The following is a 26,812-nucleotide window of genomic DNA, read 5'->3' on the forward strand; positions in this document are numbered from 1 at the left end:
TCATTTTGGAACCAACACCGATGTGCACATTGGACTGTGTTTTGTGCTGTGGGTTAAGTCTTCCCCTGAGTCTCCCAGTGGCCATCCCTGGTGGACGTTATCTGAATGCCAGGGCTGCGGCAGTGGCGCTCACCTCCTTCTGTACTCCCTGAAGGTGACCCCTGCGGAAAGGGGGGGGGGGGGGGGGGTAACATAGAGCAAAAAGGTCCAGGCAAACGTAGGACGAGATGGAACAGCAGCAATCTATACGAAGCCAGACCAGGCGCGGTCACCTGACCCGGGATGATGAGTGAGATGGTGATGAAGGTTTTGTGCTGCTAGGGTAGTTCCTCTTTGAAACTTTAGCTACAAAGTACATAAAAAGGAGCCCCCCCCCTGCCCCCTGCCCCCATTCCTGTGCTTTGTGACTACACGGCCCGCACCGGGACCTGGTCCATGGGTGCCCTTTACCTGCGGATTTTACACTGGGTTTTCACGAGAGAGTCCACATGGACTTTTTCTCTTGGGAACGTGCCGTGACTTTTTTTTTTTTTTTTTTGCGTGGACACTTTTTTTTTTTTCCCCCCAAGGAAAATAACATGCGTAGATTTGAAAATGTGATCTAGGCATGTTATGTCCCCCTCCCCCCAACCTATAAGCACGCCCCTGGGAAAGCCGTCTCTCTAAACGCAGCAAAAAGGCCACGAGTTGTGGCACATTGGAGGGCATGCAGGTTCCACACGGCCGATTTACGCGGCTAAATCGCTGTTCACCCGCATGCATTGCTTTGAATTTTGCCCTCCCCCTTATAATAACAGCGATGTGAGCAGTCTACACTTCACTGCTTGAGGATCGGTGCCTCCCCTTACAGCTTTGTAGCAAACTAAAGGATCAGACAGAATGAGCATTTCTCCCACAGACTCTATCTATATTTTACTGGTATTTTATTGTGTCGTGCTTTTAGTTTGACTTGTATGTCATTGTATTATTTGTAATTTTTTACTTAGTTTTGGGCGATTTTTTTAAATCTGGAAAGTGATTCATAAATATTTTTTTAAATAAAAAAATACAAAAACAGGACCTGGGACTTGTTCAGGACATCGGGTCCTGAGTGTGAACCCAAAATAGAATGAAGCAGTTTGCTGAAGGCTGCACAGTGAATTGGGTAGTAACAGTGGGATTGGGACCTGGACTTCCAGGTGCCAGGACTCTCCGCTGTAACCTGAGGGCCATCCATCTACACTGCCTCTGCTCTTTTCCCCTCCTGTGGCCTTGGGATCTTGGACTTTCAGCAAGGGTGGGGGCCACAGGGTTGGGCTCCTCCTCCTGTCTCCTGCTATTTCTGAGGCAGCCGGGCAGTTGCTTGTCTGTGTGGACTCCCCCCTTCCCTGTCATGCCACTGGCTGAACTGTGCCCACCCTCCGCTTCTTCTCTCGTTGCAGATCGTGCTGCCCCCGCACCTGGAGAGGATCCGGGAGAAGCTGGCGGAAAATGTTCATGAGCTCTGGGCGCTGACCAGGATTGAGCAAGGGTGGACCTATGGACCGGTAAGTGACATGTGCACCAGGCAGTATCACCTACTCACCAGCATTCGGAGAAAGGAACTGCAATAGAGACAGCTCGCTCCTGCTGCGGCATGGGGTGGGGCCAGGAGATTCCTTTAAGTAAGGTGACCACAGGTCACTCCATGTCATAAGGGACAGGCAGAGCCGGTCCTGCTTTTTTTAGTCCTATTGCATGCATGGACTTGTAGTTCCTGCCTTTCTTAGGGATGTCAGAACTGTATCTCTTCATGCAGAGAAATGAATCCATGACTTGATCCCCCTATATTCGGAGTGATCTGATCACTGTCATTCCGGTGCTCCGGTTTATTCTCTTGGTCTCTAGGCAGCGCCAACTTAGCCAGGTCTAACCTTCACATGGTCTAGGGCTCTTGTGCCCACTGCTCCGTGGGTCACATTACCATGAACTATGCTTTATGTCACATAGCAATAGCGCTTAGCACCTGAGGTGTATATAAATATATAAATGAATAAATAAATATATGTATATACAGAGAGATCAATATTCATTCAGTCTGGATAGCAAAATTAGCCAGATAACTTCTGAGTTAGCTGGCTAAATGCCTCTGAAATGGACCTCATAGATTTTATATATATATATATATATATATATATATATTTTTTTTTTTTTTTTTTTTTTGCTTTTATCATGAGACTGTTTAGGTTCCCTGTACTGTTGCCATCTAAACATACATTGTCTGGATATATCAGGGAAGTGGGACGGGCATGAGACCACGCTCTCTTTCCTTTCAGATCCGGGATGATAACAAGCGACTGCATCCCTGTCTCCTTGACTTCCACAGTCTTCCTGAGCCTGAGAGGAACTACAACCTCCTCATGTCCGGAGAGACCCTGAAGTAAGGACCCCCACCGAGGGGGAGCAGAAAGACATCTTCTCTAAAGCTTGGAAGCAGATGTAGTCCCCTGATTAAAGTTAGGGGCGTGGTTTTTGGAGGGTGAACTTTTATGGAATAATTAGATAAATCTGACTAAGCTTCCAGCTCACTCAGCTAGGCCATTCAGTCAAAGGCCAAAAATCTGGCCACCAGGTTTTGCCATTGTAGGGTGACTATGGCTCCCTCCCCTCGGGGGCTGTGAACATGGTCTATGCAGCATCCCCAGACCCGGCCAAACTGGCAGCAGAGCAACTGAGCTGGCAACCAGACCCAGGTCCTCCGCACTTCCACAGATCCGCTGGGACGGGATCTAATTAATTGTTATTAATATCTTAAAAGCAGTCGACGCTGAGGCTGGCAATGTGGTCAGGAATGACTCAGCAGACTGGATGGTCCGGTTGGTCTTTTTCTGCCTTTATCTACTATGTTGTTGTTACTTCTAGAACAATTTATGATGTCCTGGCATGATCCTGTGTGGAAATGCCTCACATGATGCCGTGGCCCCTGCTTTTATAACTGTGTCTCTCCCCCTAGGACCCTGCTGGCTCTGGGATGCCACGTGGGCATGGCCGATGAGAAAGCCGAGGAGAACTTGAAGAAGACCAAGCTGCCGAAGACGTAAGTGTGGCCCCCATCCTCAGCTCTGAGTTTCGCTTGCGATCGTCTTAACTCCTGGGGATAGTTTGAGCTGCAGGGCTAGAGCAGGTGGGCCACGGGGCACTCGTAAGGTGAGCTGGACGGTGGGGGTGAAGGGGGGGGGTTGCTGAAGGTTGGGGGGGAGCAAGCTCTGACTTCTTTGGCGACTGATTTTGGATGGCGCTTGCCCAGAGCTCTTCTCTCTCTCCTTATTTAGCCCATATTTCTCTGTTCACCAGTCCTGTGGTGTCTTGGTTTGTGCTGCTGCTGCTGCCACGTTTCAGTCTTGTGCTAATATCTTCATATTTCTGGCTATAAGCACTGGAAGAGTGGGTGAGAGGTATCAGCCAGACTATCGCACTACAGCACTGTCTAACCCATCAGACATGCAGGTGCTCACATAGCCAGATCTGTCTGGAAGGCTCTGCAAGGGATGTCTGGGCAGCAACTCCCCCCAGGCAGTAATAATGGAATTAAACCAGCAGCTGGGTCTGTCTGGCAGGCTGCAAATGAAGTAATCACTAGAATTCCAGTGGAGAAAGGCTTAGATGCCATGGTTTCACCCCGCTTAAAGCCAGTGATGCATAGGATCTGGGAATGCAGCCTAATATAGTTTCCCTCCCCCCCTTCCTCCTGCCTCGCAGGTACATGATGTCTAATGGTTATAAGCCGGCCCCTCTCGACCTGTCCCACGTCAAGCTGACCCCGGCTCAAAACACACTGGTGGACAAGCTGGCGGAGAACGCACACAACGTGTGGGCCCGAGACCGTGTGCAGCAGGGCTGGACATACAGCATAGTCCAGGTAACATGGGATTTATTTATTTATTTATTTATTGGGTCTTATATACCGTCACTCGGGTTCCATCGCAACGGTTCAGTGAATGGGTTTCCCCCATTCACTGGCTAAATTTAGCCCCCTAGATTCACAAAAGAGTGAAAATGGGACCGCTTGAGAGGCATCCCTGGGGTGGACTTATGACTTACGCTGATTTTCAGCACTGGCTGGCCCAGTTTAGGTGGGCAACCCCAGCCCAACATATAGTAGTCTTAAATCTAACTGGTTATGTTCGGCTAAAGATAGCCAACTGAAATTAACCGATTATCTAATCTGCTCGGCGTAGTTTTGAAAAGTGACCGTCTAAATGAAGAGTTTCTCTAACGAATCATTCCGAACCTGAGAATTTCTGTGGCGCGGAAGATGTTCAGTGGCCCCTGCTTCCTGCGTTGCCCGTGCAGACGTGTCACTGTCCGGAGGATGGAGGAAGCAACGGGTGTGGGGGCCCGTAGTGCTCGGGACTGAGGAGCTATGGTTCTCTTCAGTGTGCCTTTAGCAGGACCTTTCTCTTGCCCATCCCGGCAGGACATTAAGAATAAGCGAAACCCTCGGCTGGTGCCCTACGTCCTGCTGGATGAACGGACAAAGAAGACCAACAGGGATAGTCTGTGTGAGGCCGTGCGCACGCTGATTGGTTATGGTTACAACATTGAACCCCCGGACCAGGAGACCAGTGAGTCAGAAACTGCTTTTCTATCTCCTGCCCCACCCATCGACTCATTGCCCTGCCTTATCTATCTTCCTTAACTTATCTTCCCTTCTTTCTGTCCTCTACCTCCCCTCCCCCATCTCGGGCCTCCATTTGTTTTACAAATATCTTGGTGCTCACTGGAAGATGTGGACAAGTACCAGGCTAGGATGCCCCGGAAATGATTTTATATATTTATGAGACCGGAGAGTGGTTGTGAAGGAGCAGAGAAGAAGTAATGTGTGTGTGTGTGTGTCTCTATGTGATTCCCTCTAGCTGCAGCCCAAGGTGTCACACAGCCTCGCTTTGAACGGGTGCGACTCTTTCGCCTTGAGAAGTCAAATGCAGTGAAGTCTGGACGGTGGTACTTTGAGTACGAGGCGGTTACGATGGGGGAGATGAGAGTGGGCTGGGCGCGCCCCAATGTCAACCCTGATGTAGAGCTGGGAGCCGATGAGCTGGCCTACGTCTTCAATGGGTGTCGGGTATGTCTATGTGTCTGTATGTTGTCAGAGGATGCCAGATACATCTTTGCGTCTTCCGTGGGTGCCGGATATGCCCGTGTGTCTGTACATCTGGCATGGATGTAGGGCACGTCTCCGTGTCTTTAGTGGGTGCCGGGTACGTCTGGGTCTTCAGTGGGCATAGGGTACGTGCACCTGTTCCATATGTGTTCAATGGGTGCACTGTCTCTCCATCTATGGGTCTGTCTTCAAGCTACAAACGCATACATTTGGTCCTTTAAACATGAATGTTGGTCTTTCTGTCTGTGCTTTTGGAACTGTAGCGTCCTATAATGTCTCTCCCTCCCTTTTCCAGTTCTTATCATACGTAGAGCAATAGTAGACATACGCAGACAGTGCTGTACGGAGAGCCGTGAGACCGTCCCTGCTGCATGTCACCGATAGGACAACAATCCTTGATGCCTTTGTATAGATCATTAGTGAGACCTTACCTGGAATACTGGGTCCAGTTCTAAAGGCTGGACCTCCAAAAGGAGAGGCTGGAGGCGGTCCAGAATGAGGCTGCCAAAATGGTGAGGGGTCTGCACCAAAAGCGATATTAAATGAGACTTTGGAAAAGTTTCTGGAGGAAAAGTCCATAAATAGTTATTAGCCAGGTGGACTGTGGGAAACCTACAGCTTATCCATGTAGTGAGCAAGAAGAAATGGATCTAATCTTTGGGATCTGCCGGGTAACTTGTGACCTAGATTTGCCACTCTCGGAGACAGGGTGCTGGGCTCAATTTGACTTTTTAGTCTGACTCAGCATGGCACTTTTTATGTTCTAGATTTAGGGACTTAAATATGTGGGGAAAGATCTTCAAAGCTGGCCATGTAAGTAACTTAGCGGGTTAGAGCATATACGGCTAAGTTACAATGTATACTCAGCTGCTCGGCAAAGCCTCTGAATACAAGTGCATATATATGCACTTAGCCAGAGAAGTCTAACCTGCTCTAGGGGACGTCTAAACTTACACGGATACTTATGCAGCTAACTCCCAATATTGGTAGTTAGCCATATAAGTTGTACGGCTAACTCACTCCGCCCCCGATCCACCCAGTACAGGCTACGTTTTGTGCGTGTAACTTTTAGCCTTATAAGGGAATTATACAGCTAAGCGGCAGCCGCTGAACGTAGGCGCATATTCATCGGCCTCCAGTACTTAAGCCACACAAGTCCCGCTTATCCAGCTAAATAGCGCTGAACACGCTTTGAATATCGAGCCCGTTATGTTCTAGAGAAGTGGGGGGGAGATATAGTAGAAACTTTGAAATACCCGAAAGGTGTACAGTAAAGGAATTTTAAGAAGCCTGGGACAGACACAGAATATCCCTAAAGGCAAAGAAGTGAGGGGGAAGTGAGAGATCAGCCGGAGCTGTGACATTGCATCAGGAGTCAACTTGGGCAGACTGGATGGGCCAGGGCATAAACAGGACTGGGGTGTTGAAGCATCACAAACAACTCACCCTCCACTCCCCGAAGAGCAGAAAAAAGGGGCGAGATGATAAGGACAAAACTGTAGGCAGTGCTGCAGGCCATGGGGTGGTAGGGTGGGAGCTAGCAAGCTACGACTCCCCAGAAACCCATCGGGTTGGAGGTGGGTGCTGACCAGCAAGGCCATGAAGACAGTGGGAGGCTGGATGTGTGGCTGTGACGATGGCGTTAAACCAGGTCTGGGGCTATCTGGCAGGCTGCAAGTATAGCAATAACGAGAAGCCCTGGTGGAAACGAAGGCGCACACTTAACTGGATGTGTGGCTGTGACGATGGTGTTAAACCAGCGTCTGGGGCTGTCTGGCGGGCTGCAAGTATAGCAATAACGAGAAACCCTGGTGGAAACGAAGGCGCACACTTAGCTGGATGTGTGGCTGTGACGATGGTGTTAAACCAGCCTCTGGGGCTGTCTGGCGGGCTGCAAGTATAGCAATAACGAGAAACCCTGGTGGAAACGAAGGCGCACACTTAGCTGGATGTGTGGCTGTGACGATGGCGTTAAACCAGCTTCTGGGGCTGTCTGGCAGGCTGCAAGTATAGCAATAACAAGAAGCCCTGGTGGAAACGAAGGCGCACACTTAGCTGGATGTGTGGCTGTGACGATGGCGTTAAACCAGTGTCTGGGGCTGTCTGGCAGGCTGCAAGTATAGCAATAACGAGAAGCCCTGGTGGAAACGAAGGCGCACACTTAGCTGGATGTGTTTGTCAGGCTGTGCAGGGGATATCGGAGCCCAGATGCTCTGGCAACAGTCACTCTGATATTGGCGGTTATTTAAAACATTGGAGAGCTTTGTGGGTTGATTACGAGAAGGGAGGAGGTGCTGGGTGTGACCTAAACAATAGATCTTTGTATGCTCACCTGCCTTAGATGGAGTACAGAGGAAGAAGTTGCTAAAAAAAAAAACCCCAAAAAAACAAGAGTGATCGTATGAGTCCTCGCGCTGCAGGGGAAAGATATCCTTGGCAGTGTGGACAGAAATAACTGGGGTTGTTGCCGGTTGGTCCTTTTTCTGCCGTCATTTACTAAGCCTTGTTTTCAAAGCAGGTGTTCACCTGCGTCACATGGGCTTTTGAAAATTGCCCATCCTCCTGAAGAGCTGTAAGCCACTCGCCCTAGCGAAAATTTATTTGGTAGAGGACACCTGGGTTAAAAATTATCAAGGCTGTGAGCAGGGCGAGCTAGGGCTTACGATCGGAGAGCGGCCTCGGCGCATCCTTTATAGGCTGTCTGTCACTGCAGGGCCAGCGCTGGCACATCGGGAGCGAGCCCTTCGGCCGGAACTGGCAGCCGGGAGATGTGGTAGGCTGCATGATCGATCTGGTGGAAATGAACATCATGTTCACGCTGAACGGGGAGATGCTGATCAGCGACTCGGGCTCCGACCTGGCCTTCAAGGACATCGAGATCGGGGACGGTGAGCTACCCGGACGGGAGGGGGTCTCCTCGTGGAGAGAGGAAAGGGGAGAGAGATAGAACAAAGAGAGAGAGAGAGAGAGTTAAAGAGAGGAAGGGAGAGGGAGACTGGTGAGAGCCGGGGAGGCGGCAGGGATTAGACCAAGGAGAAGAGCTACAAGAAAGGTGAGGTTATTAAGACTGGGAGGGTGCCCGATGGGAGAAGCCCATAACGGGGGTGGGGGGAGGAGAGGATGAGGGGAGAGGCCATGGAAAGCGGGAAGATGGGCAGAACCCATGGCGGACGTATATGGGGAAAGGCCATGGAGGGGCAGGGTAGAGGGGAAGGCACAGGGGAGAGAAGGATGTGGAGGGACAGGGGTTGGGGTATTCCTGCCGGTAGCTCTGACAGGCTGTGACTGTTTTACCCCAGGCTTTATCCCCGTGTGCAGCCTGGGCCAGTCCCAGGTGGGCCGCCTGAACCTGGGCCAAGATGTGAGCAGCTTGCGCTACTTTACCATCTGCGGCCTGCAAGAGGGCTTTGAGCCTTTCGCCATCAACATGAAGCGCGACCTCACCATGTGGTTCAGCAAGAGCCTGCCCCAGTTTGTGACGGTGCCCCTGGAGCATGGCCACATCGAGGTGAGAGGGCGGCGTGGCGGGGAGCGCACCCGCATCAAGGGGAGATTGTGGGACAGTGGGAACATGGTGACGGTCCAGGTGAGAGCTACGGCCACACTGAGGAGAGAGGGCATGGAGGGGGTCACAACTAGATCAAGGTTAGAGCGTACAAAGGGGGGGAGGGCTCGGCCACCTTGAAGGGGAAACACATTGACGGGGCACAGCTTTATCGAGGGAAGAGGCGGGAGCAACCACGAGAAGAGGAGAGAACTAGGGGAAGGGGCTCATCTGCTTCTCCACGAGTATCCGCCTGTACAGTATTAATAACCCTTGGTGGCAGGGCTATTCTGGGCAGAGGGAAGGGGGTGCAGATAGGAGCGAGTGCCCTGGGCCCCCTGTGGCCTCTGCATAAGCCTCCACCCTGGCACCATAATTTCCTGTCATCTCGGGGCTGGGGGCCAGGACCCCGCTGTGGTTGATTCGTTCTGGTCCCCCTGCCCCGCTCCGGTCAGCCCCTCCTGGTCGGGACTGTGGAAGAGCGTTAAGGCCCTGTTCAGTGCGATGACTGCCCGTCCTCTCTGCAGGTGGCTCGCATTGATGGCACGGTGGATAACCCCCCCTGCCTGAAGGTCACCCACAGGACCTTCGGCTCCCAGAACAGTAACGCCGACCTGCTGTTCCTGCGGCTCAGCATGCCCGTGGAGTTCTACGAGACCTTCAAATGCACCCCGGGCGCCACGCCCCTGACCCGCACCCTGACCATCCCGGAGGAGGAGGTGAAGGACATTGACCTGGACTCGGAGTTTGAGGTTCTGAAGAAGTCGGCCAGCCGCAAAGAGACGGACGCGGCTAACGAGAAGGAGCCGCCAGGCAAAGAGGTGCCCAAGGAACAGAGCAAGGGGGAGAACGAGAAGGAAGTGGCCTCTGAGAAAAGCAAAGTGAAGAGGGGGTGAGTGCTCCCTCGTGCCGCCCCCCCCCCCCCCCCCCCGGCATCACCAGTCCCACCCAGTCCTCTCCGTCCCAGTAGTGATCAGCGTTCTGAGCAGGAACGTCCAAGAGGGCGGCCCTCAGTTATACCTCAGGCGCACGGTCCCCTGCCCTCTATAGCGAGCAGGAGCGTGGCCCCTCCCACACTCTGTGTAAACTGAGCAAGAGCTCCTCCCCCCCTCCACCCAGAATCATGTACAAGAAATGGCTCTCACGCCGCTCTCTTCCATCCCTGGGCTTCTCCCAAGTCCGTGGCACAAGGTGTGACGCTGTATGCGGGACAAGAAAGAAGGGGCCGATATTCAGAAAAAAGCAAACCCCTAAATTTTAAGCCTGAATTAGGCATCTGTTTTCAGCCCTATTCAGGAGCATACGTTTTCAGCTGAAGATTAGGCTGACAGAGGAACATGTTCAAACACATCTAGCCGCTTGATTAAGAAGTTATCCGGCTACATGAAAATTTGGACCCTTATCCAGCTATTTGTCCAGCTAGAATTTGGCTGGGTAAGTGCAGGGCGGCCCAGGGAGTTGCCGAGATAACCAGATAAGTTACCCAGCTAGCTCTGGTCGACCCATGACGCTGTCCTACATTTAGCCGAATAAACCTATCAGGCTAACTTTAAGACAGCCGGGTATATTCGGCGAGCATTAGTTTAGCCGGCTGACTGGCTGAATATGGTTCCCACAAGTTTTGTCCTGCTACTCATTTGCCTAAATTTAGGCTTCTAAGTTAGGTGCCCGGTGCTGAAAATCAGTGCTAAGCTCCTAACTTTTCTTTCCCCGCCCTAACTCCGCCCCGTCTCTTAAATTTAGGGGTCTGCTGAAACTAGGAGCCTAAATTTTAGAAACTCGGCCCACGTAAATTTTCAAAAAGGCCAATTGAGGAGCCTAACTCTTAGAAGCCTGAATCCTTTGAAAAGTGGCCCCCCAGATGTGCCTGAGCAGACCTCTCCCCACCCCCTCCCCCCACCTGTCACCCTGCTCCTCACCTCTTCTGTTTATTTCCCTCCCTCTGTTCTCTGCCCTTTGAGGGATTTTAACCCTTCTCGATTCCTGCTGCGGGACTCCCAGCTTCTCATCTCATCTCACCCCTTTCCTCCCCTTCATATCCTGCTCCTCCTCTCTACCTTTCCCATCTCGCCTCTCCACCTGCCTTCTCTTTTGCTGTTCTTGCACCTCTCTCCGTCTCCCGCGCTCTCTCTTCCCCTTCTCCCCTTCCCTCCGCTCCTTCCCTCTCCCTGGTCCCCCTTTTCCTTCCCAGGTTTCTGTTTAAAGCCAAGAAGGCCGCATTCCCCGCACCGCCGCCTGTGGTGCCCGCGATGCCGCGCCTCGTGAAGGACGTGGTGCCCGACGATCGTGACGACCCGGAGATCATCATGAACACGACCACGGTAACGCAGCGCGCGGATAGATGGCGTGGCCACGGAGGCGGCTAGCGTCTAGAATGCACGCCTCACGCCCTCTCTCTTCCTCTCCTTCTCTCGCCCCCGACAGTATTATTACTCCATGCGCATCTTCGCCGGCCAGGAGCCCAGCGGGGTCTGGGTGGGGTGGGTCACCCCCGACTACCACCTCTACGACATGAACTTTGACCTGAACAAAATCCGCACCGCCACCATCACCATGGGGGACGACAAAGGAAACATCTTCAACAGGCAAGTGGCCGCCGCCCGCGGCTCTGGGACCTGGGGGTGGAGAATAATGGGGAGGGGGGAGCACCCTGCGGGTCCACCTCCATCAACGAGGGCTGGGGGTAGTTCGGGAATTGCGACGCTGAGAGTTCTGCGGGGGGGAGGCTGTTTGCTTACCGGAGAAGTGAGGATCACTTTTGGGAGCGGAGAGGTGGGTGTAGGTGGGGCCCCAATGGGTCTAGAACCCACCACCTTTTCGATCTGAAGGCAGCTCCTCTAGCAGTTGGTCGGGAGGGAGAGCGGCCCCTGCTGGTCTGGCCATGGAAGGCCGGCCTCTTGTTTCTCAGCCGCCGTGCCTCTCTCGCCCCCCTGCAGCATAAAGCGCAGTAACTGTTACATGGTGTGGGCCGGGGAATACAGCAACAACTCCCAGCAGTCCCGCATCAGCAACGAGGACCTGGTCATCGGCTGCCTGGTGGACCTCGCCACGGGCCTCATGACCTTCACGGCCAATGGGAAGGAGATCAACGCGTTCTTCCAGGTGAGAGGCTCCGGTTCGGCCCCCCTCAAGCGTGTTAGGCGGCTGGGTGTCTCCTCAGGGGGAGGGCGCAGGTTGTAACCTCTCCCCCCGGTACTGACTGCGCTGCGTTCATTGTTCCAGGTAGAGCCCAACACTATGCTCTTCCCAGCTGTCTTTGTGCTGCCTTCCAGCCAGAACCTGCTGCAGTTTGAACTGGGTAAACTGAAGGTAATATCTCAATGCAACGTGGGTCCATTGTTACGTAGCTCGCACCCCCTTATCATCCTGTGGCTCATACCTCCCTACCATTCCCTGTAGCTTTTACTCCCGCATCCTTCCCTCCCCCTATCATAAAGGACAGATGCATGGATTGCTGCTTTCACTAAAACCTTTCTTAAAACTTTAAAATGCACATTTGTATAATCAGCCCTAGTATTTATCTTTTAACCCATGAATGAGCTGCATAAAGGTAAACCTCCTTTGGCATTAGCAGTAATCATCTCCCCCATCTCTCCCCCCCCCCCCCCCATGTCTTCTCTACTCCATCCCTTCTCCAATCTCTTTCCCGGTCTCTGTCTCTCTCTTTGCCCAGAACATCATGCCCATCTCAGCAGCCATGTTCCGGAGTGAGCGGAAGAACCCGGTGCCCCAGTGCCCGCCGCGGCTGGACGTGCAGATGCTGACCCCCGTGGTTTGGAGCCGTATGCCCAACGAATTCCTGCAGGTGGAGACGGGGCGGGTGAGCGAGCGGCATGGCTGGATGGTGGAGTGCACCCAGCCTCTTACCATGATGGCCCTGCACATTCCGGAGGAGAACAGGTGAGAGCTGCAGGGAGCGATGGCCCCAGCTTGCTGCCACCTGCTGGAGGGAGTATAGGTGAAAGCTTGTGGCACCGTGGGAGAAGGTGGCATGTCTGTCTCTCCTGCCACCCCTGCGCAGCCTTATGGGCACCAAAGGAGTGTGTGTTTATCTCCTTACTGCCATTCTCCCCTCCCCCTGTTACTGCAGGTACTCTGTGTGTGTGTGTGTGTGTGTGTGTGTGTGTGTTTATCTCCTTACTGCCATTCTCCCCTCCCCCTGTTACTGCAGGTACTCTGTGTGTGTGTGTGTGTGTGTGTGTGTGTGTGTGTTTATCTCCTTACTGCCATTCTCCCCTCCCCCTGTTACTGCAGGTACTCTGTGTGTGTGTGTGTGTGTGTGTGTGTGTGTTTATCTCCTTACTGCCATTCTCTCCTCTCCCTGTTACTGCGGGTACTGTGTGTGTGTGCGTGTGTGTGTTTATCTCCTTACTGCCATTCTCCCCTCCCCCCGTTACTGCGGGTACTGTGTGTGTGTGTGTGTGTGTGTGTGTGTGTGTGTGTGTGTTTATCTCCTTACTGCCATTCTCTTCTCCCCCTGTTACTGCGGGTACTGTGTGTGTGTGTGTGTGTGTGTGTGTTTATCTCCTTACTGCCATTCTCCCCTCCCCCCGTTACTGCGGGTACTGTGTGTGTGTGTGTGTGTGTGTGTGTTTATCTCCTTACTGCCATTCTCCCCTCCCCCCCGTTACTGCGGGTACTCTGTGTGTGTGTGTGTGTGTGTGTTTATCTCCTTACTGCCATTCTCTCCTCTCCCTGTTACTGCGGGTACTGTGTGTGTGTGCGTGTGTGTGTTTATCTCCTTACTGCCATTCTCCCCTCCCCCCGTTACTGCGGGTACTGTGTGTGTGTGTGTGTGTGTGTGTGTGTGTGTGTGTGTTTATCTCCTTACTGCCATTCTCTTCTCCCCCTGTTACTGCGGGTACTGTGTGTGTGTGTGTGTGTGTGTGTGTTTATCTCCTTACTGCCATTCTCTTCTCCCCCTGTTACTGCGGGTACTGTGTGTGTGTGTGTGTGTGTGTGTGTATGTGTGTTTATCTCCTTACTGCCATTCCCCCCTCCCCCCCGTTACTGCAGGTACTCTGTGTGTGTGTGTGTGTTTATCTCCTTACTGCCATTCTCTTCTCCCCCCGTTACTGCGGGTACTGTGTGTGTGTGTGTGTGTGTGTGTGTGTTTATCTCCTTACTGCTATTCTCCCCTCCCCCCGTTACTGTGGGTACTGTGTGTGTGTGTGTGTGTGTTTATCTCCTTACTGCCATTCTCCCCTCCCCCCGTTACTGCGGGTACTGTGTGTGTGTGTGTGTGTGTGTGTGTGTGTTTATCTCCTTACTGCCATTCTCCCCTCCCCCCGTTACTGCGGGTACTGTGTGTGTGTGTGTGTGTGTGTGTGTTTATCTCCTTACTGCCATTCTCTTCTCCCCCTGTTACTGCGGGTACTGTGTGTGTGTGTGTGTGTGTGTGTGTGTATGTGTGTTTATCTCCTTACTGCCATTCCCCCCTCCCCCCCGTTACTGCAGGTACTCTGTGTGTGTGTGTGTGTTTATCTCCTTACTGCCATTCTCTTCTCCCCCCGTTACTGCGGGTACTGTGTGTGTGTGTGTGTGTGTGTGTGTGTTTATCTCCTTACTGCTATTCTCCCCTCCCCCCGTTACTGTGGGTACTGTGTGTGTGTGTGTGTGTGTTTATCTCCTTACTGCCATTCTCCCCTCCCCCCGTTACTGCGGGTACTGTGTGTGTGTGTGTGTGTGTGTGTGTGTGTTTATCTCCTTACTGCCATTCTCTTCTCCCCCCGTTACTGCGGGTACTGTGTGTGTGTGTGTGTGTGTGTGTGTGTGTTTATCTCCTTACTGCTATTCTCCCCTCCCCCCGTTACTGTGGGTACTGTGTGTGTGTGTGTGTGTGTTTATCTCCTTACTGCCATTCTCCCCTCCCCCCGTTACTGCGGGTACTGTGTGTGTGTGTGTGTGTGTGTGTGTGTGTTTATCTCCTTACTGCCATTCTCCCCTCCCCCCGTTACTGCGGGTACTTGTGTGTGTGGTGTGTGTGTGTGTGTGTTTATCTCCTTACTGCCATTCTCCCCTCCCCCCGTTACTGCGGGTACTGTGTGTGTGTGTGTGTGTGTGTGTGTGTGTTTATCTCCTTTACTGCCATTCTCTCCTCCCCCCGTTACTGTGGGTACTGTGTGTGTGTGTGTGTGTGTGTATGTGTGTTTATCTCCTTACTGCCATTCTCTCCTCCCCCCGTTACTGCGGGTACTGTGTGTGTGTGTGTGTGTGTGTGTGTGTTTATCTCCTTACTGCCATTCTCCCCTCCCCCCGTTACTGCGGGTACTGTGTGTGTGTGTGTGTGTGTGTGTGTGTGTTTATCTCCTTACTGCCATTCTCCCCTCCCCCCGTTACTGCGGGTACTGTGTGTGTGTGTGTGTGTGTGTGTGTTTATCTCCTTACTGCCATTCTCCCCTCCCCCCGTTACTGCGGGTACTGTGTGTGTGTGTGTGTGTGTGGTGTGTTTATCCTCCTACTGCCATTCTCTCCTCCCCCCGTTACTGCGGGGTACTGTGTGTGTGTGTGTGTGTGTGTGTGTGTTTATCTCCTTACTGCCATTCTCTCCTCCCCCCGTTACTGTGGGTACTGTGTGTGTGTGTGTGTGTGTGTGTTGTGTGTGTTTATCTCCTTACTGCCATTCTCCCCTCCCCCCGTTACTGCGGGTACTGTGTGTGTGTGTGTGTGTGTGTGTGTGTTTATCTCCTTACTGCCATTCTCTCCTCCCCCCGTTACTGTGGGTACTGTGTGTGTGTGTGTGTGTGTGTGTGTTTATCTCCTTACTGCCATTCTCCCCTCCCCCCATTACTGTGGGTACTGTGTGTGTGTGTGTGTGTTTTTTCTGTGTGTGTCTCTTTGGGGGAGGGGGACAGGGTGGAGGCTCTTTCCCCATCTGCTAATGCCCTCTACAGCTACCAGGGAGCTGTTCAAGTCCATGATTCCTGGGGCTGCTGCTGGTGATGTGTGGCCTTGACTGACTGATGCAGCCCTGCCAGTTTACAATAAAACATGGGGATGCTCTTCTAGTGATACCCCCATGTGGAAATGCCTCACAGAGCAGGAAGGACCTCACAGAGCATGCCCCTGCTCTGTGAGGCCCTTCCTGGTGTCTGCTGAGGCAGCCCTTTGGCATAGTTACTGCACAGCAGGAATAGCGTTTGAAGCTCAGGAAGCCTTCTGTCCTGAGGGCGGGCTCTGTTTGATGACAGCTGCCACAGTAAAAACACGATCAGACAGGCCCTTCCCTAAATTCACTTCAAAAACTGTGATAAAGACGGGACAAACTCCCTCTGTCACTTGACTACTGGCCCATGAAGCCACAACACCATCCCTGCCCGACATCCTGTGGAGTAGGTGCCTTCACCTATAGGATCTTCCATTGCCCTGGCTCTTTAATCCATCTAGCAGACCCATATTGTTGCTGTACTATACCTTAGATGGCCACTACAGCTCATCTTGTCTTATATCCCTACCTTAATATGCCCCCTTCGTGTTTCCCTATGAAAACTTAAGACATAAATGTAACAGGAGTTTAATTATAAATGTGGTTGTAATTCACCAAGACCAGCTCGGTAAAGGCAGAATACCAAATATTTCTAAACAAATAAATCCCATGCTTTGGAATTTGCTGCAGCCATGCGAGAACAGAGGGGCACGCGAAGGGAGGGATGAGCTGGGTGTTGCCCGCAGAATCTCCTGTCTACACGGAGACTTTAATACGTGACAGGAAAAGGTTGTGGCGCTCACCTGTTTACCTCTCCCTCTCTCTCTCGGGCAGGTGCATCGATATCCTGGAGCTCTCGGAGCACCTGCACATGCTCTCCTTCCACTACCACACCCTGAAGCTGTACTGCGCCGTCTGCGCCCTGGGCAACAACCGGGTGGCGCATGCGCTGTGCAGCCACGTGGACGAGTCGCAGCTGCTGTACACCGGTGAGAGCTGCCACCTCTCGGGGCTCCTGCGCTGCGGCTACTACGACCTGCTCATCAGCATCCACCTGGAGTCCGCCAAGCGCTCCCGGCTGACCATGAACAACGAGTTCATCGTGCCCATGACGGACGAGACCAGGAGCATCCGGCTCTTCCCGGACGAGTCGCGGCAGCACGGGCTGCCCGGCGTAGGCATGAGCACCTGCCTGCGGCCGCCGCTCCACTTCTCCTACCCCAGCTTTGTCAGCACCAGCTCCGAGCTGTATCAGCTCAGCCCCTTCATCCCGCTGGATGTGCTGAAGACCAAGGCCATCAACATGCTGACAGAGGCTGTGCAGGACGGGGGCCAGCACACGCGGGACCCTGTGGGGGGCAGCGTGGAGTTCCAGTTTGTGCCGGTGCTGAAGCTCATTTCCACGCTCCTCATCATGGAGGTCTTTGAGGACGAGGACGTGACGCACATCCTGAAGATGATCGAGCCCATCGTGTTTGGGGAGGCCAAGGAGGAGGAGACGGAGGGAGAGCCGAAAGAGGAGGAGACGGAGGGAGAGCCGAAAGAGGAGGAAAAAGAAAAGGAGGAGGAAGGGGAGAAGAAGGAGGAAGAAGAGGGGGGAGAGGTGGGAGAAAAGGCACTGGTGGAAGCAGGGGAGAAAGCAACTGAGACCAAGGAGCAAGAAGCCAAGGAGGAAGAGGAGGGACTGGAGGAAGGCTTGCTGCAGATGACGTTGCCAGAATCTGTCAAGTTGCAGGTAGGTCACCCAGCCAGAAGGGGGGGGATTAACCTTTCCTGAATACAAGTGACCAGTTGGCTCTGTTGTTTCAGGGCAGGCTGACCCAGTTTTATCCTACTGCAGTCGGTGACCTCTGCATGTAGTTGTGATGGTCCTAAGAAAAGCAGGAACTGCAGGTCCCAACATGGTGAACCCAGCACTTGCATCAGCTTGTCCTGATGAGCCCGGACCATTGGTCACGCGACTCTGAAATGGCCTGTTTTGGGTGTCTCTTGCCGGAGACTGGTGTCGGCTGGCGGGGAGCACTATAACAGAGAAAGAGCCAGGATATCCATACTGTTTCCCCGGGCCTGGGTGCGCTGCGTCTGCTTGTGTTTGAGTTCAGTGAATTTGGAGCCCCAGAAAGGAGCAAGTCACAAGTCTGAGGCAGGAGTTAGAGAGCACCGGTCGAGATACAGAACAACCAGGGAACCATAGCAAATGACATCAGATAAAGAGCAAATTGGCCCATCCCGGTCTGCCCAGTTAAGATTCCTCCACAAGGCGTAGATGCCTATCTTTTACCTGTCCTCACAACCCTTATCCAACCATAACTGTCCCAGACATGACCAAAATCCGCCACAGCGACGGCCACAACCACTGGCACTTGTAGGCCACTTCAGGCCTTCTCACCTTTAAGTGTGCTTGCTAGAAAACGAGTCCTTAAGCCCTTCCATGCTTTATTACCAAGTTAAATGTCAGGAAAGACCAGGAACGTTCCAGGAGGCGTGCTTGCTAAATGGCGTGACATGTCAACGCATCCCGTGATTAGAGCATTGTATCGCGACTGGCGCTGCCCTTCCGGTGACCTCCCACCCCCACTCCTCCGCTGCAGATGTGCAACCTCCTGCAATACTTCTGTGACCGGGAGCTGCAGCACCGCGTGGAGGCCCTGATTGCGTTCTCGGAGCGGTACATGGACAGTCTCCAGACCAACCAGAGGGCGCGCTACAGAGAGCTGATGCAGGCCTTCACCATGTCCGCGGCCGAGACGGCGCGGAGGACCCGGGAGTTCCGCTCCCCACCACAGGAGCAGGTGAAGTAGCCGTGGGGTGAGGTGCACTCTCCAGCCCAGGTCAGCGGTGGGATCTGGCACATTTCGCCCCCTTTTAGTCAGGGGCATGTTTGAAAAGCAGAGTGAAAACAAGTGGAGAACTGCAATGGCAACTTAAAGGAGCCTGCTTTGAGGGTGACAGGCAAACCCTGCAGCCAGTTTGCAGTCCTGCAGGGGTTTCAAAATGCAAGCTCCAAATGTGCTTCCCCTGCCCCAGCTTAACCCCGCTCCTACAGTTACCTGTTGTAAGGGGGGGGGGGGGGGGCCACGGGGCTGGCAGTATTCTAACTGCACATTTCCATGGCTGAGTTGTTGTTTTAGCTGCAGAAAAGGCTTTGACTCCATGATCTGCTTGTGTGTGGGCTCCAGGTGCTCCAGGTTGGGGGGGGGGGGGGGGGGGAGGGTGGCAGGATGCATAGGGGTTGCGAGTATGGGGAGATGGGTGAAGGGGAGGAGGTGTTGGGAGGGGGAGGGCTGCTCTCTTCCTCTTCTGGTGGTTCTCTGGGCCCCAAAGGCGGTGTCTATCGTGTTTTATCTGCCGGGGCCTGGAGTCCCACCAGTTCCTGCTGGTGAGGGGATTCTCTACCAGTGGCGGGGGTGGGGGGGGGGGGGATTCTCTGTTTTTGCTTTTGTCCACCTGTCTGCCAATGTTCCCCCAGTATCACAGGAGGATGGACAAAGCTATTGCAATTCATAGCACGTTCTAAAAGAAGGATTCATTAAAAGAAAAGCCTGATAAATAAATTGGGGCTTCGTGTCCGGTGTGGAAAGCTGCAGAGAGTGTGATCCTCAGAAGAGAACGCTGGTGGGCTGTGTCCCACTGTGCATTGCGTGTCTGGGCCTCTCTCTGCCATCTCTCTGCCTCTCTCTCCCTCCTGCAGATAAACATGTTACTGAACTTCAAGAGCGGTCAGGATGATGAGGAGTGTCCTGTTCCTGATGAGATCCGGGATGAGCTCATTGAGTTTCATACGGACCTGCTGTCTCACTGTGGTAAAGCCGCATTGCTACTGTGCCTGACACACATGGCTTTGCCACGATACCTCCACCCTGATACTCACCCTGCCATTTCCCAACACATACTCAGCTCCGTCACTGTACGTGCATCCTGAGATCCTACACACACACACACACACACAGACAAACACACTCTGACTCCTGCCCTGCCCCCAGCACACACTCAGCTCCGTCACTGTACGTGCATCCTGAGATCCTACACACACACACACACACACACACACACACAGACAAACACACTCTGACTCCTGCCCTGCCCCCAGCACACACTCAGCTCTGTCACTGTACGTCCATCCTGAGATCCTACACACACACACACACACACACTGACACCTGCCCTGCCCCAGCACACACTCAGCTCTGTCACTGTACGTCCATCCTGAGATCCTACACACACACACACACACACACTGACACCTGCCCTGCCCCAGCACACACTCAGCTCTGTCACTGTACGTCCATCCTGAGATCCTACACACACACACACACACACACACTGACACCTGCCCTGCCCCCAGCACACACTCAGCTCCGTCACTGTACGTCCATCCTGAGATCCTACACACACACACACACACACACTGACACCTGCCCTGCCCCCAGCACACACTCAGCTCCGTCACAGTAGTTCCATCCTGAGATCGTACACACAGACGCAGCTCTGCACCTATACCTCCATCCTGATACCCCCCGCCCCCCACATAGCCCCAGCTCTGCCTCTATCCCGATAAACCTCCTTCCACCCGCCCACCCCTCCCAACCCACAGCTCTGCCAGCGCTCTCCAGTCCTATGGAAGTTTTTGCTCCGCGCACTCTCTCGAGTCAGAGGGTAACTGTGTTCTTCTGCCTTTCGGACAGGGATTCAGTGTGAAGATGAGGAGGAAGAGGAAGAGAAAGACACGTCCCTGCGGGGCCGACTCCTGAGCCTTGTAGATAAAGTGAAGCAGATCAGGGGCAAAAAGGAGGAGGCCGAACCTGAGCCCGAAGAGGAGCCGAAACCTAGTGCGTAACGTCTGGGGAGCGACGCTGCACCCTGGGGGCATTATAGAGATCCCGCCCGCTTCATTCTTAATGCTCAGTACCGGAGCACCTCACTGCGCCGGAGACAGTGCAACCCCACTGGCTCTGGTGCCGATCTCCAGCTGCTCCCATTACCCCCAGCACGCCTGCCTTTCATCCTGACGAGTGCCAGCAGCTGGCCGCTTACATTCCAGGAGTCGTGCTCTTTGCTGATATCCCGTTCCCAGGCTCAGATAGCAGCAGCTTGGCGCGGTCTGTAGGTCACGCTGCTCTCCTCGGTGGATTCCAGCGAATCGCTGCTGTCTGCCTCTGCCAGGAACCGTCCCTGTGACCTTAGGCCGTATTTTCTCCCCCCAGGTTCTGAATCTATGATTAGGTTACACTAGCAATATTGTTGTCTTTTATGAACTCCTAGAGCATACAGTCCAGGGGTGGCTGCAGCAGGTCTTGGGAAAGTGAGAGGCAGCCGGATAAATCAGCCTGCGACTCCTGATGCTTACCTGTTTTTGGAGGGGGTGGGAGTCTATTTTATCTGGGGGATGGACTGTGCACAGGGAGCTCCTGTGTGCTCTCACGGACCCAGAGAAGGAAGGCCAGGCTCCTAGGCCTGGAAGCTGACTCTCTAGCATCGCTGAGACTAGCACAGAGCTAGGGAGGAACATGGAGGGCCCCCCTGAACCTGGACACTGACATTCTCTCTCTCTCTCTCTCTCTCTGGCTGCTCCCTGGCAGGAACTCTGCAGGAACTCATCTCTCACACCACGGTGCACTGGGCCCAAGAGTCCTACATCCAGAACCCGGAGCTGGTGCGTGTGATGTTCAGCCTCCTTCACCGGCTGTACGATGGCATTGGGGAACTCATCCGTGCTTTGCCCAAGGCCTATACCATCAATGCAGTGTCCGTGGAAGACACCATGAACCTGCTGGAGAGTCTGGGCCAGATCCGTTCCTTGCTCATTGTCCAGATGGGGCCTGAAGAGGAGAACCTGATGATCCAGAGTATAGGGTAGCTTTCTTCCTACAGCACCCATGCGTTCATCCGTCTGTAGTACACATATATCCATCCATCCATCCATCCATTCCTCTACCTGTCCATTTATCCTTCGGCGGTATCCGTCAATGCATCCATCCATCTACAATATTTATTCACTCATTTATCCATATACCCGTTCCTCCACCTACAGGATCTCTGAGCAGTGTCTGTCTATCCTTTATCTGCAGTATCTAGCTAATCTTCATCATCTGCACAGACTGTGGGGACAGACAAAGACCAGACAGTCCACCTCGACTGACATTTTCCTTTCCTGCTATAGTACACAGAGCCCATACAACGTCCAGTTTTATCTGTGCTTCCTTGCAACTAACGATCCTCCGAGTTTATCCCAGGCTTTCTAGACTGCAACGGGAGGCCACTCCATGCATTTCTATCTACCCTGCCAGCTTTTAAATACAGCACCTGCCTCATTTACACATCTATGAGGTCCTCCTTCAGTCACAGTCTGGAGAGCAAATGTAGCCAGATAAACTGAATATCAGAGTTAGCTGGGTATCCTGGCCGGCTAACTCAATACCTCCGAGTTACACTCATGGCACAACCCTAACTTATCCGGCTATCTTATTAGCTGGCTGGAATTTAGGTGGTTAAGGGCCCAAAGCTTCATTTAGCCTGATAACTTCTGAATATGGACCTCATTGTCATTCTGTTTTTCCTTCATACTCTCAGGTGGGAGTCTTGAATGATCTTGGAATGCTTTAGTGTCATAACTTCATCATGCAGTTTACAATCACACACAGTGCAAAGTACTGTGGGGTAATTATTTTTATATGGGCAAACATGAGTTTATCTGCTTGTAAAAACTGGGTTTGGTTATTTCCCTCCCTGGATGACAGCGTGCATACTTTGTAGATGTGCCTGAAACGGGAAGAGCTAGGGGTAAGCTCGAGAAGGATCAAGAAAGCATGCACAGGAATTTCATTTTGAAATCCCTGTGCTTTACTTTCGGCTTCTACTTTTGCACCCGTTTCAAAGCAGGCACACGGTATGCAGACGCAAAGTCCCCTCCGTTCCCTATCGGACCGATCTTCAAAGGGAAACGCCACAAGGAGTCCAGCGGCAAGTTTGAACATTGTCCATCCCAGCATCTCCTGCTATTACAATACTGAGACACCCAGCTCTGCCAAAACACCTCAGTCCTTCCCTGCATCACCCTCTGCTATTCTGTTACCGAGAATCACCCAGACACATTCAACTCTGTGAATACACCTCAGTCCTACCCTGCATCACCCTCTGCTATTCTGTTACTGAGCATCACCCGGACACATATAACTCTGTGAATACACCTCAGTCCTTCCCTGCATCACCCTCTGCTATTCTGTTACTCAGAATCACCCAGATATTCAACTCTGTGAATACACCTTAATCCTTCCCTACACCACCCTCTGCTATTCTGTTACTGAGAATCACCCGGACACATATAACTCTGTGAATACACCTCAATCCTTCCCTACAGCACCCTCTGCTATTCTGTTACTGAGAATCACCCAGACACATATAACTCTGTGAATACACCTCAATCCTTCCGTGCAACACCTGCTGCTATTCCAGTACTGGGAACCTTCCTCTCCTCTGCACACTCAAATCGCTGAAAATGCACCTCAGTCCTTCCCTGCATCACCCTCTGCTATTCTGTTACCGAGAATCACCCGGACACATATAACTCTGTGAATACACCTCAGTCCTTCCCTGCATCACCCTCTGCTATTCTGTTACTGAGAAACACCTGGACACATATAACTCTGTGAATACACCTCAATCCTTCCCTACAGCACCCTCTGCTATTCTGTTACTGAGAAACACCTGGACACATATAACTCTGTGAATACACCTCAATCCTTCCCTACAGCACCCTCTGCTATTCTGTTACTGAGAATCACCCAGACACATATAACTCTGTCAATACACCTCAATCCTTCCGTGCAACACCTGCTGCTATTCCAGTACTGGGAACCTTCCTCTCCTCCGCACACAAAAATCTCTGAAAATGCAGCTCAGTCTTGAGCTGTGGACTACAGCTGCTTCTCTTCTGTGCATTAGGCCGAGAGCCCCAGGCCTGCAGCCTCACCTCCAGCTCTCAAATATGGCTCTTGCTGTTTGAATTCTTATTTCCATGTTTCTTCCTGTTGCAGAAACATTATGAACAACAAAGTGTTTTATCAGCATCCAAACCTGATGCGAGCGCTAGGCATGCATGAGACGGTCATGGAGGTGATGGTAAACGTGCTGGGCGGCGGAGAATCTAAGGTGAGGATGAGGTTAACGCGCTGTCCTGTCCTGTCCTGTCCCATTCTGTACACATGCAGGACTGGTCATAGGGAATCCAGGACGCATTCACCCTGGGCTTCCCGTCTTTAAGGGCTAAAAGCCTTAGTGAAGCAGACCTTGAGAGGGCAACTTCCCAAGTGATCTACCCGGATAAACTGGTTATCCTCCCGCAATCCGGTTGAAAGCCCGATGCTCCATAGCGCCCAGACTCTTAGCGGGATTAGGGGATGTTTTTGAATGAGTTCCGAAAATAAAGCACATGGATTGCAGTTCCTGTTCATCCCCCAGAGCAGTCCAGACAAGTGGGTAACCGAGAGCACCACCTGCAGTCCCTCAGTATTTCTCTGTCTCCAGCAGATGGGAGAGGTGCAAACCTGCAGTCTGGATTAGGAGTGAGGTGTTAGGTTCCTTCGTGGGCCATCCCTCAGATAGAGCCGAGGGGGGGGGGGGGGTTGGTGATCCCTGGTCTGTCTGGACCTGCATCACCCGGAGGGATCAAAAACTAGTGGCCCTGGTTCCCTCATCCAAGGTCTTCTCACCTGGATCTGTCGGCCAGATACAGGAAAGTAAACTCTTCTTCTGTATTGGTCCTTGCTTGGTAGGCGTACTGTGTCTTAAAAGAAAAAAGGAAGAAGAGTTCACTAGAAAAGCAAGGGAGGTCTGTGGATGGAGGCTGTCCGGGCTGGGCTCTGTACGCACAGGCGTGAGGATTTTTGTGTGAGCTGCACCGGGGATCCGGGACAGCTCTAAAAGCAAGCTGATTTGCGGCAGCGGCAGCCTGCTTAGGGATCGCGGCAGGGAGTGCAGGCTCGGCGCGCCACGTGCACAGTCAGCATGGCGCCGCCGTGAAGCGAGGAAGAGTCTGTCGGGCGTGAGGCCTGAAGTAAAGTTTCCTATCTATGTGCGTTATTACCCAGCAAGATTTTGCCCAGTTAGAAGCAGGCGCAAAGGTCATTTTGAAAGTGAAAGAGCAGGCGTGCGTTCCCTTTTGGAGTTTGGTGCCAGGTTTATGGTATAAAGTAGGCGTGGGCTTTGCAGCGGCACAGGTGGTTGGAATGTTGCCCTCTCTCTCCCCACTTAGCGCGTCAGTCATACATTTATATCCTTTATTTGTCTTGATTAATCGCCTTTCTTTCATAAAGCAGGTCCTTTGTCCCACTCCTGTGTTCATGAAGTGCTGCTGTGCCTTGCTCACGTTCTGCCCTGTACTCTTTTTCTCCTCCAGGAAATCCGCTTCCCCAAGATGGTGACCAACTGCTGTCGTTTTCTGTGTTATTTCTGCCGCATCAGCCGCCAGAATCAGCGAGCCATGTTTGATCATCTCAGCTACCTGCTGGAGAACAGCGGCATCGGGCTGGGTAAAGTTCTCATTTACCAAATGGGTTGTGGTAAGGCCAGGGAGCCTTGTAACAATCGTGTACTTGATGTGCCATGGTAAGGCCGGCGAGTCATGTAACCATCGTAAACAAAATGCATTATAGTAAAGCCTTCTAACAGTCATGTACTAGATGGGTCAAGATAAGGCTGGCGAGCCTTGTAACCGTCGTGTACTAGATGTGTCATGGTAAGGCTGGCGAGCCTTGTAACTGTTGTGTACTAGATGGGTCAAGATAAGGCTGGCGAGCCTTGAAACCATCATGTACTAGATGTGTCATGGTAAGGCTGGCGAGCCTTGTAACCGTCGAGTACTAGATGTGTCATGGTAAGGCTGGCGAGCCTTGTAACCGTCGAGTACTAGATGTGTCATGGTAAGGCTGGCGAGCCCTGTAACTGTCGTGTACTAGATGTGTCATGGTAAGGCTGGCGAGCCTTGTAACCGTCGTGTACTAGATGTGTCATGGTAAGGCTGCGAGCCTTGTAACCGTCGTGTACTAGATGTGTCATGGTAAGGCTGGCGAGCCTTGTAACCGTCGTGTACTAGATGTGTCATGGTAAGGCTGCGAGCCTTGTAACCGTCGAGTACTAGATGTGTCATGGTAAGGCTGGCGAGCCTTGTAACCGTTGTGTACTAGATGGGTCATGATAAGGCTGGAGAGCCTTGTAACCCTCGTGTACTAGATGGGTCATGGTAAGGTTGGCGAGCCTTGTAACTGTTGTGTACTAGGTGCGTCATGGTAAAGCTGGCAAGCCTTGTAACCGTTGTGTACTAGGTGCGTCATGGTAAGGCCAGTGATTCTTGTAACCATCGTAAACTAAATGTGTTATAGTAAAGCTGGTGAGCCTTTTATCGTCATATACTAGATGCATAGGGACCGGTGAGCCTTGTAACCGTCATGTACTAGAATGGGTCATGATAAGGTTGGCAAGCCTTGTAAGAAAGACTGAAGAGTGGTTAAGTGCTTAGCGGCTAATATTCAGTGCAAAAAAAGTGCATTTGAGTTGTAGAAATCTAAGGAAGCAATAGATGATGTGGTGTGAAATACCAATGTGCATCAAACATGAGAGAGATCTTGGGGCAATTCACCAGCCTTGGGTGAAGTTTTAATTCAAAAAGGCGGATTGTAAATCCAAAAAAAAAAAAAATACGTGAGGATCTCAAGGTTGCAAAACAGCATGACAAGGGCATGGCCAGAGCCAAAATCATGCTAGAGTGCATAGGGAGAATGTTTAACCAGCAGAAAACAGGAGGTGATAACAATAGATCTTAGTATGTGCGGTAAGAACATCTTGTGTATGCTAAAAATAGCAAGCAATGCAGGAGGGCCTTATCATGCATTTTAGAGGGGTCCTAGAAGATGTCCGCATAAGCACACACAATTTTGCATCCCAGAGCCTTGATTTTGCACTTTTGTGTACTGAAGTTAAGTACAGGCCATGGCGAGGCTGGTGGTGTTAACAGGTGTTGCTGTATCGAGGCATCTCAGACTCCTGCTTATGATTAGGGATTTCATTCTTTCACTGCAGGCATGCGGGGATCCACACCCCTGGACGTGGCTGCTGCTTCCGTGATTGATAACAATGAGCTGGCACTGGCACTGCAGGAGCAGGATCTGGAGAAGGTGAGGGCTAAATCCTGAAGAGTTGCCAGGCCCTCTGTCTCACTTTCTGTCGC

The 26,812-nt window shown here is 52.3% G+C and overlaps 1 protein-coding gene across 14 annotated transcripts in view; it reads left to right on the plus strand.

The window, feature by feature from the left end:
• RYR1 (ryanodine receptor 1) overlaps positions 1 to 26,812 on the plus strand; it is a 132,546-nt gene that overhangs the window by 38,274 nt on the left and 67,460 nt on the right. For all 14 annotated transcript variants that reach the window (XM_029571751.1, XM_029571756.1, XM_029571758.1 and 11 more), the window contains 22 exons: positions 1,422 to 1,526; positions 2,295 to 2,398; positions 2,972 to 3,055; positions 3,718 to 3,877; positions 4,436 to 4,583; positions 4,875 to 5,083; positions 7,836 to 8,010; positions 8,422 to 8,630; positions 9,194 to 9,558; positions 10,858 to 10,987; positions 11,091 to 11,251; positions 11,603 to 11,768; positions 11,889 to 11,975; positions 12,340 to 12,566; positions 16,426 to 17,326; positions 18,183 to 18,383; positions 19,283 to 19,394; positions 20,277 to 20,420; positions 21,171 to 21,444; positions 23,625 to 23,739; positions 24,986 to 25,118; positions 26,665 to 26,759. In XM_029571751.1, coding sequence (XP_029427611.1) covers positions 1,422 to 1,526; positions 2,295 to 2,398; positions 2,972 to 3,055; positions 3,718 to 3,877; positions 4,436 to 4,583; positions 4,875 to 5,083; positions 7,836 to 8,010; positions 8,422 to 8,630; positions 9,194 to 9,558; positions 10,858 to 10,987; positions 11,091 to 11,251; positions 11,603 to 11,768; positions 11,889 to 11,975; positions 12,340 to 12,566; positions 16,426 to 17,326; positions 18,183 to 18,383; positions 19,283 to 19,394; positions 20,277 to 20,420; positions 21,171 to 21,444; positions 23,625 to 23,739; positions 24,986 to 25,118; positions 26,665 to 26,759 — 4,305 coding nt within the window. The remainder of the gene's footprint in view (positions 1 to 1,421; positions 1,527 to 2,294; positions 2,399 to 2,971; positions 3,056 to 3,717; positions 3,878 to 4,435; positions 4,584 to 4,874; positions 5,084 to 7,835; positions 8,011 to 8,421; positions 8,631 to 9,193; positions 9,559 to 10,857; positions 10,988 to 11,090; positions 11,252 to 11,602; positions 11,769 to 11,888; positions 11,976 to 12,339; positions 12,567 to 16,425; positions 17,327 to 18,182; positions 18,384 to 19,282; positions 19,395 to 20,276; positions 20,421 to 21,170; positions 21,445 to 23,624; positions 23,740 to 24,985; positions 25,119 to 26,664; positions 26,760 to 26,812) is intronic.

The sequence above is a fragment of the Rhinatrema bivittatum genome, chromosome 11, assembly GCF_901001135.1.
Source record: "Rhinatrema bivittatum chromosome 11, aRhiBiv1.1, whole genome shotgun sequence".
Lineage (NCBI taxonomy): Eukaryota > Metazoa > Chordata > Amphibia > Gymnophiona > Rhinatrematidae > Rhinatrema > Rhinatrema bivittatum.